Raw genomic sequence first — 16,425 nt, forward strand, 5'->3', positions numbered from 1 at the left:
TTTTGGACCAGGAGCCAAGTTGTGCTGGCCCTGCTAGAAGCGTCCCTGGCCCCGAACCTTCATCATGTACATGTTACAGTTTGTCGAAAGCAAATGTATGAAGGACCCCAAAGCAGACGAAACACACGCGGGATCGAACGGCAGAAACAAAAGGTAGATAACGACACCAAAAGGTTGGCAAAACAGAGAATGCGGGAAAAAATACAAGATGTTGGCGTGAAGCCTGATGCCGATTCCTCACAAATAGTCGGGATCAACTGGAAATCGCATCTTCCCCCAAAATGATTTACTTGGCGTATCACTGTTGAACAAAAAATGAAGGAACTCATTTGCTCCCAAAGACATATTTTTTTGACGTTTTTTTTTTTTTATGCTAGAGCATGTGATGCAGTCTCTGAACTGAAGAGAATGTTTGAAGCAACAAAAACGGCCAGCAGGTGGCAGCAGAGTATAAGAGATCAACCAGGGCCATGCAAAAAAAATCAAAACTTTCCCCACTGTTTTAAACAGATTTGTGAAGAATGATGAAACTTAGCTCTATTCTAATGCTCATTGCTACAAAACGGAAACAGATAGAAATATACTTTTTTTCTAACGAAAGAAGAGAATCCTTCTTTTGGTAGCTTCCATGTTTTGATAGCAATAGAACACAATATTTTGTGGGCCTTTTTTAGTGCAAAATCAGAGCAAAGGGGGTTGCTTCAGTCAAAATGACTGCCAGTCAATGAGTTAAAATTTTGTAAAAAAAATTCCCTCCGAAATCAACGCCTTCAAAAAAAAAGACATGTCTGCCATCTAGTGGCAATTGCTGATATTACAAACTAAAACAAGTCGACCCCTGCGTATTTGCAGTTCTGCACCTGCAGATTAGTGGGTTTTTTTTTGTTTGTTTTCAATATTTGTTTTCTTATTTTTGATTTTCCCCATTCTTTTAAGGGATTTCAATTTCCTCCTGTTTTTTTTTGTGTGAAAAACTTGTCACTGTTTTTTGAAGAATATATTGGGTTTGTCAATAAATAAAATAAAAACAAATAAATAAAAAAATGGGGGGAATCAATTTGACTAGTTATTTTGTCCCTAATTGACCACTTAATTGGCCAGGCCTTAATTACAAATAGCGCTCAACATTAGCTTCATTAGCTTGAATGAGGTTGGTCGCTTGCCGTGTTCTGACAAGTCTTAACACGTCCGTGTTGTCGCGCGATGTCCCAAATCTGCTCCGATGGATGAAGTTCCGTTAAGCCCATAATTGTTGTGCGCGACAAATCAGGCGTCAAAGCGTTACTTTGCATTGCTGCAATTTTGTGGTCCCGCTGCCATTGGTATAATAACTGAAGACGGCCAAATGAGGCCAGCCCTGCTCCGTGATCTTTAGTCCAGTTTTTCTGGCGTCATCGCAACTTCCGGTTTCAAAGTTTTTGGGTCTGAAATGTCAAAAAACAAACGAACACTTTTGGGCGGCTGTGACCTTTTCCGTCTCGCTTTAGTTTTTTCTATTGGATGTTTTATTTGCCGGCGACATGCGAAGGTGTGAGATGGCGTAGGAGCGGGCCATTGGGGCAGAACCCGAACAAATTCTTTCCCAACCTCCCCATCACGAGGACCGATTGGCTTGTCGGCGACCATTCGGCTCACGACGCCATTTGTCCCTCCTGCAGATTCGACGAGTCGGTGAAAGCTGGCAGTTCGCCGCCGCTGGAGGAAGACGAAGGCTTCAGCGATTGGACGCAGCGCAGACAGCAGAGGAGGCAACGGCGCCTCCAGGAGGTGGCCGGGGGAGGACGGGACGGGGACGAGCGGGACCGAGCAGCGCCAGAAGACACATCCTGCACGTTTTGGTCTTCATCCACTCACGTCCAGCGCGATGAGGACGATGAAGACGGAAAGCGAAACGGCACGGCCACACCTGGGCCCAGTCAGGTGACCGATCATTTTGTTGTTTGTCATTCACGTTGCAGTTGAGCACAACTTCAACTTTCTTGACAGTTTTTTTTTGCTGTGCTTCCTGCTTGCTTCTTGTTTTGTTCTTGGCTCTTTCCGTTTGGGTTCCTTTGTGCTTTCTTTTGTTCTTTTTCAACGGTTCTGGTGAGGTTTTTGAATGGTTCCTTTTTGGCTCTTGTATGTTTTTTGTTTTTTTGGTGCACTCCTTCAACAGTTCTTGTGTGGTTCTTGCGTGACTCGTGGGGTTCCTGAATGCTTCCTGGTTGGTTCTTTTGCTATTCTTGTGTGTGTGTGTGTGTGTTTTTTAACGCATTCACTCTCAGCCATTTTGACTGGAGCAATCCCCTTCACTCCCGGCTTTTTTACTGGATTTTAACTGATTTTTACAAGACCCGTTGTGTGTGGTTGTTCCCATGTAGGTCATGTTTGCATTTTGTGCGATTCTTGCGTCCAGGTGGAGAAACGACAACAAGTCCAAGTCTCATCCACAGCCAACGTTTTCCTTCTCCAAGACTCCAAAGCAGATTCTGCCCAACAGGAAGTGACATCACCTCCCAGCAAGCAATCAAAGAGCGGGTCCGCCAGGTACACACTTACGTGCTACACAGCGACGGCAATGAACAACATTAGCATTAGCATTAGCATACGATGCGTCAGGTGCGGCCAGCAGGGCGAGGCGGCGGCCATCTTGGAAGCGGAGCGTTGTCTGGAGAAGGTCCGGCAGGGCCTCCGGGACAAGGAGAGGCAGGAGCTGGAGCAGCTGGAGCGGCGACACGCCCGAGCCCAGCAGGAGCTGGAGGAGCTGGAGGAGCTGGCCAGGAGGAGGGAGATGAAGACGCGCCTCCCAAACGAGGAGGAGCGGCGACGGCAAGACGAGCGGCGACGGCAAGACGAGCAGCGGCAGCGCCTCGCCAAAGAGGAGGTGAGTCACATGGCCTTCATCCAAGTACTGTGCAATGTCTCGAAAAAACTGTTGGGTCAAAAGTCACCCCATTATGGATCCAAAATGGACCGATCCACTTTATAGGTCAATTTGACACAACTTTGGGTTGTTTTATACAAACTGACCCCATTTTCTCCTCAATATTTTTATGAGCTGTTTTTCACTCAAAGACGCATTTCTTGACTCAAAGTAGAGCATCGTTCCATTTTTGACCCATAGTTGGGTTATTTTTGACCCAACTGTTTTTACAGTGCGGGAAATATGAATGAATCATTTATTTAAGGCCTGCCGCTCAGCGTGTGATGCGATCAGACCATCATAAGAAAAATACAAATAAAAAAATGACAGCTCGGACTTACATGGAGTGATTTGCGGCATTAATTAAATCTGTCAGCAGGATTATTGCTGTCCTGTGCATTGCAAAATCGTACGTTTGTTCGTTTGGAAGCAGAAGGAGGTTTGATGAACGGCATCTTGTGCTTGCGGTAAACAAATCCTGCGCATCTTCACTCACACCGTACAATAGTTTTGTGTTACGCCGACATCTCTCAATATATTCAATGTGTTTATTAAAGACTTTAAAAAGAACAAATAGTCAATAAAATAATATTTGATGACTTTGTTGGGATCGGCAAGAGGAAGCCGTTGATGGTTTGTTGATGTTTGATTGACAGGAGGAGCGCGGGCGCATGAAGGAGGAGGTGGCGAGGAGGAGGACGAAAATGTTGAGTGGCGGCAACGCGGTGGAGGGCGAGAACTTCCGCCCCATCAGGACGCCCACGCACAGAGTAAAGAGTTGCCTAGCGACCACCTGTGCTGACTTTTGGGGCCGACGGGTGCGATGGCGTCACGTCTCCGTGGCCACCAAAAAATACAAGCGCCGAAGTCAAAGGGCATTTGTGAAGTCCGAGGTTGCGTCACTTGTGCTGTGTCTCTGCTGGGACTTTGCTGGGAAGTTTGGCAGCATTTTAAAAAATCATTTCATTCATATCCTCACAGTAATACAATAACAATGTTAATGGTTTTGTATAATGATTTTAAAGTGAATTCTTATTATCGGCTATTGGAAAGATTGCTCGACAATACTTCGCTATGTTAGCTTTAGCTCCAGCTAGCAACATTGAGCTCCTCAAAGGCAGTGTCTGAGGGAGGAGTTAGCAACGAGCGCTTGCTGATAATTGGTCAACGTAGTAACCAACGTTGTGGGACGGACCAATGAGGTGCGTTGTTGCTCCACAGCCCAACGCCGCCTTCATAAGTCCAACGTCGCATGTTGCTTCACTGTCCGCGCGGCAGATGTTTCATTTGGATTTACATGAACGTTATTTTCATCTTGGGTTTGGGGGGTTCGAGCCAAGACCTTAGACCTTTTCAAATTGGGGGGGGGGGGACATGACCTTTTTTTTTTGCCACATTAACATATTTTAACACAAGACAAACATTAAAACATTCTAACAAAAGTTTGAAACATTTGCATTTATTTTCAAACTAATATTAAAGGACAAAGTCATTGTTCAAATGCTCTTTGTTGTGGTCGGGGACCAAAAACAAATCATTTTATTCATTATTGGCCGATGAATTGCTTGTTGGAATTTTTACTAAACGTCATCACGTGACCAAGATTTCATGATTTCATCTCACGGGACGTCGATTCAGAAGCTTTCGACATCAAGTCGCTCATTTGGGGTAACTTTTTAAATACCAGCCCTGCAATTATGTGCGTGCGCTTCACTCCGATTGGACCAATCAGAGCCCAGCTTACAAAAGGAAGCGAGCAGACTTGTTCCAACCGACTTGTGGGCGGCTAACAATCACTTTGAAACACTTTTGGTCCATTTTAAAGACTTGTGAGCATTTTTCGAATGTTGGATTGAAAATGTAAAGACGCTGTTATGTAAACACGTTCAAACCCACATTTGAACATCACTCAGTCTAAACACTTTCCAAACATGCTTTCTAAAGGCTTGAATTGTATTCAAGACCACATTTTTAGAACTTGATGACATCATGTACTCTTGTGACTTCCAGATCACCGAGAGGACAGAATGCCTCGGCCGCTCGCTGAAGAAAAGGTGACGACAATTAACATATTAACATATTAACTCATTCACTGCCATTGGACGTCAAAAATTCATTTGAACTATTTACTATAAAAAAAAAAAATTCACTTTTGTTAACAAGAGTGTGAAAACCTAGAATTTTTTTTATTGTACATTTAGAACAGATGTAAAAATTGAACTACTGAAGTCATGCGATTAATTGCAATTTAAAAAATGTTATCGCCTGACGCCCCTAATTTTTAATGATCTTTTCTTTTTTTAAATCGCATCAGGCGATTAAAATTTTTAATTGTAATTAATCACATGACTTCAATAATTAACTCACGATTAATCACAAATTGTGAAAAGTGGAAAAAGTGTCAAATTAATAGAAATAGTTCAAAAGAATTTTTGACGTCTTTAGCCGTCAGTGGCACTGAATGAGTTAAATATGCACGAGCACAAACCTTTTTTTTTTTTTTTTTTGAATTTCTTAAGTTCCAAGAAACTAACGTTCCGTGAGGCTTTTGTCTTGTTGTCATGGCAACCAGGTCATCTTCTGTTGTGGTCTTCCACTTTTCAGTAACAGTTTCAAGAAGACGCCAGCGCTCGTCCTCGTCAGCAACATCGACGACAAAATGGAGCAGTACGCGCACGCTGTGGAGGTGCGCGCGCACACACGCACACACAGACAGACGGTCAAGATCAATCAATCAATCAGTTACTAATCGTCTGCGTGTCCAGAATTCTCAGGAACCTCGAGGCTCGAAGACCGCGGTGGTGGCGGACCTTCCCAACTCGCTGGAGGCCGTCACCTCCAAGAAGAACCTGTTTGAAGCTAACGAGATGCGGACCAGCAGCCCCCCCAAAAGCGCTTCCTGTCGGGTACGACTTTTTCAAGCCTTGTATTTATTTTCTCAAGAAAGGTCTGATTTCTGCTGCTCTCCTCTCACGGGTTCACTAATCAGGACACTGACGGGTTGAAGGTGGGCGTGGCCAACCTGATCACCCAGTGGGTGAAGGGCCAACCAGACGGCGGACGAGCTCTGCAGAGCCGCGCGGCGGTGAGTAACAACGTCCGCGGGAGTCTACAAAGGAAGCCAAATGTGGGAGTCGCGCTAACGGCTTCATGCTAAGCTAAGCGTTCATTGATGACGCTGGATTGTCAGGATGTGAAGTGTGGAGATGTGATGCAGAAGAAGAACATGTGGGAGGTCATTGGAGATTCCTCAGGGAGGCCCACCGCAAACGTCAAGGTAACGCATGCTAATGCTAACATGCTATGCGTGTTGTTTTGTGCGACGCATGTTGATGTTTGTTGTGCGTCTTCGTCAGGGCTCGGCAGCAGTGAGCAAGAAGTACACGTTTGTGGTGACGGGACACGGCAAGTACCAGAAGATGTCTGTGGACCAGGAACTTGCCATCAATGGAAAGTCTGGTGAGAGAAGCCACGCCCACTTGAAATACACTGGAAACAAAACTAGAGGCACTTTTGTACTGTGAATGGCCACCAAACTCTACTTCTTGCTACATTTTAATCTTAAAATTATAACCACCATTTTTGGGGAAAACTGGTTCCTGGGCATCTTTGAAGTATTAGGCCTCCCCTCCCAGCGGGCTCTTCTCGTTTGTCCTAAAATATTCCCAGGATCCAAAGTTTTTGAGAAATAGTACCTATAACTAAAAAGTCCTCGGTACGTAGATGTAAATAACATTTCAGCAAATCGAATCAATGAGCTCGCAGAAGTGGCTGCAGCAAATGTCGCAAATGGCGGAAAAGGGCTCTTGAAAGTACAACGTAGAAGATACTTTTGAAAGTTAGCTCTGAAATCCTTCAATATCTGACGTTCAGATCCATCCTGAAAGCCCTCATCCTAAACCTACTTGACCCCGAAAGCAGACTTGGCCACTTCCATTGTTGTGTCGGCCCGTTGTTGTTAACGTCCACCTTTCAAACGGCGGGCGTTTTGACACAAAAATACCAAATGGATTGAGAAGGACCATCTGTACTGACCCAGTTGGGCGGACCAAAACCTACTTCAGTCCGTGTTCAGCCCGTGTATTTTTTCGAGGCTTCGCAAGCGCAAAGCTGGGACTCCATCAACGACGGGCCGATGGAAGTGCCCACCCCTGTCCCAAACCCAAAGCCAAGAAATCCCGAACCCTGCTGAAAATCCCAAACCCTAACCTCATGATATCGAATTGACAAAAATTGGCAACAGGTGAAAAACTTTGCCTGGTTGTTTTATTTTGAAATTCCCTCAGAGAAGTGAAGGTAGAAATTCAGATTTAGAATTTAAAAACGTAAGATGAGCGCGCACACACACACGCAAAAAAAACAAAACATGCAGAGGAACTTTGGCAGTTAAGCCCGCTTTTTGACTTTCCAACTATTCGTCTTGTCAACTTTCACGACGACCTTCAAGTTTCTTGACATTCTCTTGACACAAACCTTCTCCTTCTGGAATCAATTCCATCTAATCTCGAACACAACAAACAGCGTAAACGTGACTATTTTGTGACTCAATCTAGAAGGTCAAAAAGAAAGCATCCGACTTGAGGAAACTGGAGGAAGAGCGAGGTGGGCACGAAAGACCACCAAAGGAAGATTTGGAACAAACGGGAGGCTCGTTAAGGCGTTGAAACATCAAAGCTTTTAATGGGAAGACAAACGAGGTGCTGACGTGAAAGCCAAACGAGCACAAGCAGGACCCGGCGACTCCTCAAGGCCTGATGAGTCCACACGGCCGCGCACACTCGAACCTTTCCCGAATTGACTTCTTAAGAAGAGCTGAAGCCTCTGGCGGTTCTGTTAAAGTCTTTTGGCTCGTCCTCTTTTGCCTTGCGTGCAATCAGGCCCATCTCAAAGACGGTGGAGAACTTGGCGAGGGGTCTGCAGGCCGCCTCCTTCAGCTTCTTGGCGTCAAACTTGGGGCTGAAGAGCAAGATGGGCAGCCGGTGCGCAAAGGATGGGATTTCCTTGGCCTCCTCCCTGCTCTTGTCCTCGTCCTTCTTCCCGTCCGTCTTCTGCTGCTCTTCCTTCTTCTTCAGCTCGATCTGATGCATGATGTTCTCCTTGCTGGAGAACATCTGGAAGAGGACGGCGTCCCACATCTTGGTGGCTTTCGGGGGGGTGGAGCCGGCGGCGTGGCCTCCCTGGCTCTGGTCCTGCCTCTGGTCCTGGCTCTGGTCCTGGCTCTGGTCCTGACCCGCCCCCTCCGTTTGTGGAAACAAAGGCTCTTCCTGCTCCACTACCATGTGCTTCTTTAGTCTGGACCAGCCGCTCATTTTGGATTTCAAGGCCTTTGGTTTCTGGACGGTTTTAGGCGACTCGCCATCTTTCTTGTCGGCTCCTGCAAGTCTTCCGGGCTTGTTGTCCTTGTTTTGACTTTGGGCAGATTTGGCTTTGACCTTCTCAACCTCATTGACTTTCACCGGCTCTTCAACCTTTGCCTGATCTTGTGGTTTGGCGGGCAGGACTTTTTTGTCTTTGCCAAGGAGCTTTCTGACTGCCAACAGAGGGTCCTTCTCACGAGTTGGAGGAGCTTGTTTGGCCACAGAAGGTTTTGGCAAGTCCGTCTTCTGGTGCACGGCACTTCTGCTGTCTGAGGTTGGCGGTTTAATGTTTGGTGTTTCACAAATCTGTTGTCGTCGTTTCTCTGGGAACGCTGGAGGAACCGTCCTTACCTCAGGCTGTGGTGTCACTGCTGAGTTGTCTGGTGTCTGGGAGACAACAATCATAGGAATTAACGAGGTGGTCTTGTCCTTGCTTTCTTCCACTTCTCGGGTCGGTGTTTGACTCCGGGTGTCTGCGGCCTCCTCGTGAGTTGCATCCTGAGATCCGCTCATCTCAAAGGCCGCTGCGTGCGTTCGGATTCCACCGTAAGCGGCATACTCTCCAGGCATCAGCCCGCGGTAGGCAGACTTGGATTTGGGCCCCACTAGAGTTGGGGTCTTTGACCTCTGCAAGGCTGCCGCCGGTCCACCTTGGAGGGACAGCCCGTACGTGGGAGTTCTTGGTCTTTTGAAAGCTGGAGACGAGCTTAGCAGCCGGGATGCCTCGGAGGTTGGAGTTTTAGGCCTCTGATACCCGAAGGATGTCACGGCCGATGTTAGCTCAGCTGTCAGAGTTCTTCTGCTCAGATCTGGTTCTGATTTGGACTTTGTAACCATCTGTGGGAAGCTTTCCTGGACCTCCCCGTTCAGAACCGTCGTAAGCACGTTGATCTCTGGAGTCTTGGCTCTCATTTTGGGGCTTCTGGACCTGTCCGGCTCCGTCGTCACTGGCGACACGGCAAACAACAGAGGGTTAGCTTTGGAAACCTCAAACACGGGCGTCGCAGCGCGCTTTGCCGGGGTTCTCGGACGCCCTGAGAGGCACCGCGGTGATTGCATTTCCCGGGTTGGGGTTTTGACCCTCATTTGGGATGTGGGCGTGGCTCTCCTTATCTCGATGCTTGGAGCTACTGCAGCATTGATGTCAACTTTGGCAGTTTTTCTTCCCACGTCTGCGCTGGGTGTTTTTGCTTGCGGCTCCGAGCTGACCAAAGGATTTGGGGTGATGGACCTCCCGGCTTCAAATGCCGGTCTTGCTTCTTGGTTGCTTTCAGTGGTGACGGTGCAGCCGATGGCAATTAGGGCCACTGTGTCGTACACTGGTGGCGTCCTGGATGTCTCGTAGTAGGAGGTGCTCGCCGTGTACTGGCGGATTTGGGGGACCTCAAACATGGTCTTGGGAGATTTGGAAGGTTCGGAGGCCTTGAATGTTGGACGAGGACTTTTGGGCTTGACGAACTGAGTCAGCACAGTGAGAGGCCTAATCAAAGCCTGAGCTCCCGCTGCTGGGTAGAAGAACGGATTGGGGCTGACTGGTTTTGGCTTGGTTGGAGGGCCCGCAGCTAGTCTGGGAGCTTCTTGGAAAGGACTCATATTTGGGGGTTTTGACTCTGGAGGAGGAACGCTTAGCTGAGGCACAGAAGAAGGTTGCCGAGGGATTATAGGGGCCACGGGCTGGAAGGGCCCCGGCTGGACGGGCACCATCGGAGTGGGTGGTGCTTGTTGCGGCGAACTCGGGTACAGAATGGCGGCGCCGTGTTGCGGGTATTGCGAGAAGGCGAGCGGCTGAGGCGAGAACCTGCCCGCTCGAGAGAAGGCCGCCCGCTGCGGGTACGGCGACGCCACATGCTGATAAAGCGGGCGGGCGGCGAAGCGAGACGACTGCTGGGCGGCGTAGCGCGCATACGGCACCTCAGGCGTTTTGGGCGGCGTGGCGTGGTCGCTGCGCTCCAGGTCGGGGCTGGCTTCGTTGACGGGGGACAGGCTGGACCGGAAAGGGGCGGCCGCCTGCGACGCCTGCGGGGACGTCTTCTTTTTGCCGTTGCGTTTCAGGAGCTTCTGGAGTCGGGCATTGTCTTTCCCGGGCTTGGGGAACAAGGGGGGCGGGTACTGGAGGGAGAAGAATCCAGGCGGGATGGCGGCTCCGTAAGCGACCGCCATGAGCACCTCCACCTCCTGAAGACCAAAGCGCAGCAAGTGTCAGACTCAAGTATATACGCCATGCAAATACAATTAGCTTAGCATGCTAAAGTAACACTGAGACCAGTTTTTCAGCCAATAATGGAGGTTCCATAAAAAGAAAATGAAAACCTAAAGTGCTGCACCAAAAAGGTTTTCATTTTGACATCGCAAGTTAAACCACCAAAAGTAAACGTTCAAAACTACATTTTGACCAAGATTGGACTTTCACTTGGCTGTTCATCGTTGTTAAATGTCTAACTTTATTTTTTAGACTTATTGATTACATTCTTAATTATTACATTTTTTAGGCCTTAAAATGTGTCCATTTTGCCCGTGTAATAAAAACAGGATTCAATTTGATTGCTCCTTTCAAGAAACTAAAAAGTTTTAGTTAAATGTTTTTTCTTTGCTACACCTAAAAATAAAAATAAAAATCACACTTCAGTTTGACCCACGACAAGTTGAACCGAACGTATTTATTTTGTCTTGTAAATATTGAACAAACAAAAGTCAAACTATAATATATTGTTGAATTAACTTTGGTGATTTGACTTTTACTCATTTCCCCCCCGCTCGTTAACATTCTGGTTTTCTGGCTGTTCTAAATTTTTAAATGGCCCCATTTGATTTGTAACGCTGAAAAAAATGATCATTATTGTGACAGTGAAGATTTTTTTTCACCATCATCAATAAGGAATGTTTTTTTTTGTGTCTTTTCCAGATTTGTGTCAAAGTCGCTACTGATGTGCTCTCCTTTCTCCAGCTTGCCCCCCCCACCCCCCCCCCCCAAAAAAAACACACACTGACCCCGCCCCCGCTTTATTACAGTACTTAAAGACGGTCAGTCCCGTAGTCGTTGTTGTGTGACATGTTGTGATGTTGTGCATCTGCCGGCAGCAGTCGTGCGTTCGTTCATGTCTTTGCTGACGTCATCTGAGCTGTTCAATCACTTCCTGTTTACTTTGCAATCACTGAGGTCTTTTTAAAAAAAAAAAAATTGTGCTTGTATGAGTTTGTAACGCCCTTTTTTTAAGTCAATTCAAATCTTTTTATACTGCAATAATCTTTTTACCAATCTATATTAAATCAGTTGTAGATTTTTTAGGTTGAAGATTAAAAAGGTGCATGTTTTTGATATTGAAGTTTTACAGAAATGATGTTTTAAAATCGTTTATATTAGCGTCATATTTTCAAGAGTGACCTTTTTTTGATGAATGTGGTCTATTTTTAAAGTAAACCATTTTGAAGAATATTGTCACCATTTTGTGGGAACAAAGTTCTATATTTTTGATAACGAACGTGAACACTGATTGTGTTTATTTTATGTTGCTCATTTAGGACTAAATAAAGGCGCACATTTGCACACGCTGCCATTTATGCGCCATCACACCAAAACAAACAATCTGAAAGAAAACAATTTCATGCATATTTGACAATGTCTAATGCAAGCGTATTGTTGTCACACCACAATCAAATGTTCAACACGATTCATTTCGCATGTCAGGTTATAACGTGTCAAGTATTCGTGTCTTCTTTGCAAATGAAAAATCTTTAACCTTAAGGACGATTTTCGTATTCAACAAACGCAATATTCATCACAATGCCATACATATTATTCATTTAGAAGTACATTTGTTGGGTTGGCGTTCCACTTAACTGGAGGAAACGTTCCATTTATCAAAATGTTGTTGTTTTTAAAAAGCGATTGGATTTGTTGCAATGTCTCGAGTGTGACGTTTATTATCTTTCGTCCTGGCACTTAAGCTACATTGACCGTACAGTATGTGTGTATTTATACTCACCTATGTGCTGAGGTGCCAAAATAGTTTGTGATCATGTGACTGATGACATCACACCTGCCTGACAGCTGATTGGCTGCCACCCAGCCCATCCAATTACAGGAGGAGTTAGCAAGAACTAAGAATAATTAAGAATATTCAAAAAGCCAAAGATCGTAAAGAATCAGCTGTCACTTGTTGGTGAAATTTAGGCCAGCAAGTCCACCCCTCCCACCCCCCCTCCCCTCCCCGCAGTTAAAAAAAATGAGTCCCCCCCCCTACCCCCCCCCTTTTAAGGCACTAGAAGGTTGGCGTCAACAGTGGAAAGAGTAATTATAGCCGTGTCATAAAAGCCGTTGTGGTCCACAATGACCGATACGGACCCAAAAAGCCCCCGGTCCCCCCCCCCCCCCGACATTTTCTTACCGGCTGGCGGCTGAAGTGCGGCAGGCAGGTTCCCCTTCAAGCGAGACAAGTCACATAGCAAGCACAATATGTGAAGCTTTCAAGGTCTATGCCATGCTGCAGCCCCCCCCCCCCCTCCCTGCCTGCGCCCCCACCCCCGACAACAAACAGTGGCAAGGTGGGGAGGTCGGACGGCTGGACTGGGAGCCACCCCCGAACCCCTCCCAACCGGAGAAGAGAAGTAAAGGTGTGTTTACCTGCTGCAGTGGCGCTGGGGGGGCGGCCGTGTGTCCGGCTGCTGCCTGCTTGTCGCAGCCCGGAGTGTCAAAGCGGCTGATTCGCGTGGCGCCCCACTCCACCCCCCCCTCCTGCCTTTGAACGCGAGGATCGCACGCCAGAGTCCCAAAATAAACGGAGTGACAGCCGCCGGCCGCCGGGCTGCAAATGCGAGCTCTGAACCTTAAGTTTCACCCCCCCAACCTGGCTCCAAAAGCGGGCTCGGAGGGCCCCCCAGGGGAGCTGACTGCACCTGCAAAAGGCCCCCAGCTCAGCCTTCTGACACACATCAACCTTAACGACCTTCTCTTCTTGTATGCGACATCACATTCGGTGAGCAGGATTTTCCCAATGAAAATCGGGACGCCGCAATTTCACTCCAAATCAAAATCGACAATTACATTCTCAGCAGGAACTATTTCTAACTCTTTGACTGCCAAAAACGTTAAATAACGTTTCGTAAAATCCTATGGAGGAGTGCCAAAGACGTTAAAAGACGTTTTTTTTCAAAACAGGTGAAACTAACCATTTTCTATTGTTGATTACTCAAAAATGGAATAAGGTAGAAACAAACTTTTTTTTTCTGATGGAAGATGAGAGTCCAATCTCGTTTTGGCAGTATGTGTGTTTCCATAGTCCAAACACATAATTTTCTATGGACCTTGAAAGATCAGTCAAAATGCTTAAAATCGGCTGGCACCCACGGCATCCCTTTTCTGAAAACGTCTGGCAGTCAAAGAGCTAACAAATGTCATGGCTAGTCAGTGGTGGTGTTACTGCTTGAGCGGATGCTAAATGCTATTTTGGGTGAAATTTCAACGGGGCTAATCAAGCCGATGTGCTCAGTCCCAACAGTTTTTTGCAAGCTGACTGTGTTGTTGATCTGGCGCCGTCCCGCGTTGTAACATTGGGAATATGCCGGCAGAAAAGTTTGCCTTGCGTTGGGTCTGACCGGCAACCGCAACGTTAGGCTAGTAGGACTACATTTCCCATGATTCAGGAAGACGCGCCTGGTAGTCATGTGACTTGTGGAACCCGGCTCAAACAATTGGCTTGCTGACTGGACAAAAAAGACAAAGAAAACAAATGGGACGCATTTCAAACCTACTGTGGAGTGTCTTTGATTACGGGACGTCCTGGAGTTAGCATTTTTGCCCTCACTATCCCCCCGTCCTCCAACCTGGTCGTCAGGCGCGACTCGCGTCTCTCATGCGATACTCACATCCGTCACCTCTGTAAGCTTTCTTTCCATCACCTCAAAAACTTTGCCACAATTCGTCCCCTCTCTCGCAACCGGATGCGGAGAAGTTGATCCACGCCTTCGTCTCCTCCAGGTTGGACTCCTGTAAAAGCCTCCTGATCGGGACCCCGGCCGGGCAAGAGCCTCCCAAAGCACAGCACGTCCACAACTGTGCTGCTGATGAGGAGACGCAAAGATGACCACGTCACCTCAAATTAGAGATGGGACGTTTGACACTGAGACTCCGGAGCGTGTGTCAGCCGAGTGAGACCGACTGCTCGAAACAATACGATACGATACGATATACTTTTATTTTCCCCGTGGGGAACTTTTTCCCAGTTTACAGTAAGGAAAAAACAACAGAATAGAAAGAGATCAAATCAAAATTAAATAAGAAGTGCAGCAGTAGTTTACAGTGAGAAAAACAACGGAATAGAGAGAGATAATTCAAATAAATAATACACACACACTCCTATATATATATATATATATATATTGCACCACTTAGTTAATGTCGGTTATTAAGTCATTTGATGGATGTCGGCAGGAATGAGTTCTTGTAGCGGTTCAGCCTGGTTCTGGGGGCCCTGAATCTCCTGCCGGAAGGCAGTAGCTGCAACTCATGATGCAGAATGTGAGTCGGGTCAGTACCAATTTTCTGTGCCAGTCCGGTGACGGACCGCTCATAAAGCATCTGTAGGGAAGGATGATTCCCGACCCCCATGATCTTCACGGCAGTCCGCACCAGACCGGCAATCTGTGACCTCGACTGCACAGTCAGGTTGCCGTACCAGGCCGCAATGCCGTATCTGATGATACTTTCCAATGCAGCCCGGTAGAACAACAGCATGATCCTCTGCTCCACTCCATAGACCCGAAGTCTGCGTAGGAAATAGAGACGCTGTTGGAGTTTGGAGCAGAGACTTCCAACGTGTACCCTCCATCTGAGTGTGTTGTCGATGTGGACCCCCAGATACCCGCTGATGGGATTGCCTTTAATGACGACTGGCCCGTCGGGGTCACCAACAGTTTTTGGATCAAATATCACCTCCTCTGTCTTCCCCACATTGAGCACAAGATGATTCCGGTCACACCACTGGACAAATTTCTCTATTTCTGAGAAATAGTCCAGTGGGCTAGCGCCGGCCTGCAGCCCCGATCAAACCTCCGTGATCACGTGCTGATGACGTATGCGGCTTTATGCGCGCTAATGACGTAACTGATTCAAACCTTTTGGCGCGGTGTCAGGCGCACAATTCCCTCATGTCGATATTTGCTTCACTTTATGTTCCCCTGGAAAAGTTAGTTATTCGGTATGTTTCCAACAAAAGTACTCCCACAATGATGCATTTTAAAGTTTCCAATTATGCATTATTTTTAAATGGTGTGTAGAAGATACAGGCTTGACCCAAGTATTTTCCACCGAGTTGCTATAAGCGCTTCTCCAAGACCCTCAGTCACATCTCCCAAAGACTGATGTTGAAATACTTGTCATCTGGCTTCACAGCGCACTTGTGTCATATCCAAATCATGTTTCTAAAAATGGAATGAGTAACAGGACATCACATTGAACCATATTACTGGTGTCAAAATATTGCAACACTTCCATGTGTACCTGATGATCATTCGACAGACACAAATGTAAGACTGAATGTACTGGTGTTATGTTGGAATAGAAATCAATCAGGCGAATCACTTTGAAGATTAGAGCTGCTATGACTCCAGCTGACCACCAGATGTCACCGGTACGATCTATCTTATGGGGCTTTGAAACTTCGACTCTTTTTCCAAATCAATCAGCCGAAAGCCTCAAAAGCTTCACAAGGCTTCATTGTCCCATCTCTACCTAAAATCCCTCCTCGGCTTGCCAATTCAATAGCGAATACGTCATCAAATGTGCCAAATGCATTCATCAAAGTGCCGCTGCCCACCTCAGTCGATTAGTCGCCCTCCAAAATGCCACGCGACACTTCGGTTCCGCCTCCTCCGCCTCCTCCGCCTTCACCAGCCTCGGTCCAGACTCCCCCCCGCGGGCCGCGGGGCCTTTCAGATAGTCGTCCCTTCTCCAACACAGCTGATTTATGACCAGCTCATCAGCACAAGCCTGATAACGATCCTGATGATTGGAATCAGCTCATGTTGGAAGTGAGAAACCTCCAAAACCTGCAGTACTCCGGCCCTCCAGGACCGCAGTTTGACACCTAAGTTAAAAAAAAAAAAAGGCCTATTCATGTTTTAAATGTATTTATTTATTTAAATTGCTAGATTTTATGGTTTATAATTGCT

General features: G+C 46.9%; 2 protein-coding genes across 4 annotated transcripts in view; one reads left to right on the forward strand and one right to left on the reverse strand.

Annotated features, from left to right (window-relative positions):
- Positions 1–11,698, forward strand: part of LOC144054002 (uncharacterized) — a 27,075-nt gene extending 15,377 nt beyond the window's left edge. The window contains exons 3-13 of one of the 2 annotated variants that reach the window (XM_077569002.1): positions 1,659–1,920; positions 2,396–2,526; positions 2,599–2,863; positions 3,559–3,672; positions 4,913–4,956; positions 5,507–5,588; positions 5,668–5,808; positions 5,910–5,987; positions 6,093–6,179; positions 6,259–6,361; positions 11,162–11,698. In XM_077569002.1, the coding sequence (XP_077425128.1) occupies positions 1,659–1,920; positions 2,396–2,526; positions 2,599–2,863; positions 3,559–3,672; positions 4,913–4,956; positions 5,507–5,588; positions 5,668–5,808; positions 5,910–5,987; positions 6,093–6,179; positions 6,259–6,361; positions 11,162–11,184 (1,330 nt within the window). In that variant the 3' untranslated portion in view covers positions 11,185–11,698. Of the gene's footprint in view, positions 1–1,658; positions 1,921–2,395; positions 2,527–2,598; positions 2,864–3,558; positions 3,673–4,912; positions 4,957–5,506; positions 5,589–5,667; positions 5,809–5,891; positions 5,988–6,092; positions 6,180–6,258; positions 6,362–11,161 lie in introns of both variants that reach the window. The other variant, XM_077569001.1, reaches the window with a different exon arrangement.
- On the reverse strand, positions 7,563–16,145 carry prr33 (proline rich 33). Of its 2 annotated transcripts, none has more exons than XM_077568999.1 (2): positions 16,071–16,145; positions 7,563–10,434 (listed from the first exon to the last, which is right to left on the reverse strand). In XM_077568999.1, the coding sequence occupies exon 2, from the start codon at positions 10,417–10,419 to the stop codon at positions 7,705–7,707; it is 2,715 nt and encodes a 904-aa protein (XP_077425125.1). In that variant the 5' UTR covers positions 10,420–10,434; positions 16,071–16,145; the 3' UTR covers positions 7,563–7,704. The 2 variants fall into 2 exon arrangements, with proteins under 2 accessions (XP_077425125.1, XP_077425126.1); XM_077569000.1 differs by lacking the exon at positions 16,071–16,145 and adding an exon at positions 12,881–12,977.
- Positions 16,146–16,425: the final 280 nt, after the last annotated feature.

The sequence above is a fragment of the Vanacampus margaritifer genome, chromosome 6 (genome assembly GCF_051991255.1).
Source record: "Vanacampus margaritifer isolate UIUO_Vmar chromosome 6, RoL_Vmar_1.0, whole genome shotgun sequence".
Classification (NCBI taxonomy): Eukaryota; Metazoa; Chordata; class Actinopteri; order Syngnathiformes; family Syngnathidae; genus Vanacampus; species Vanacampus margaritifer.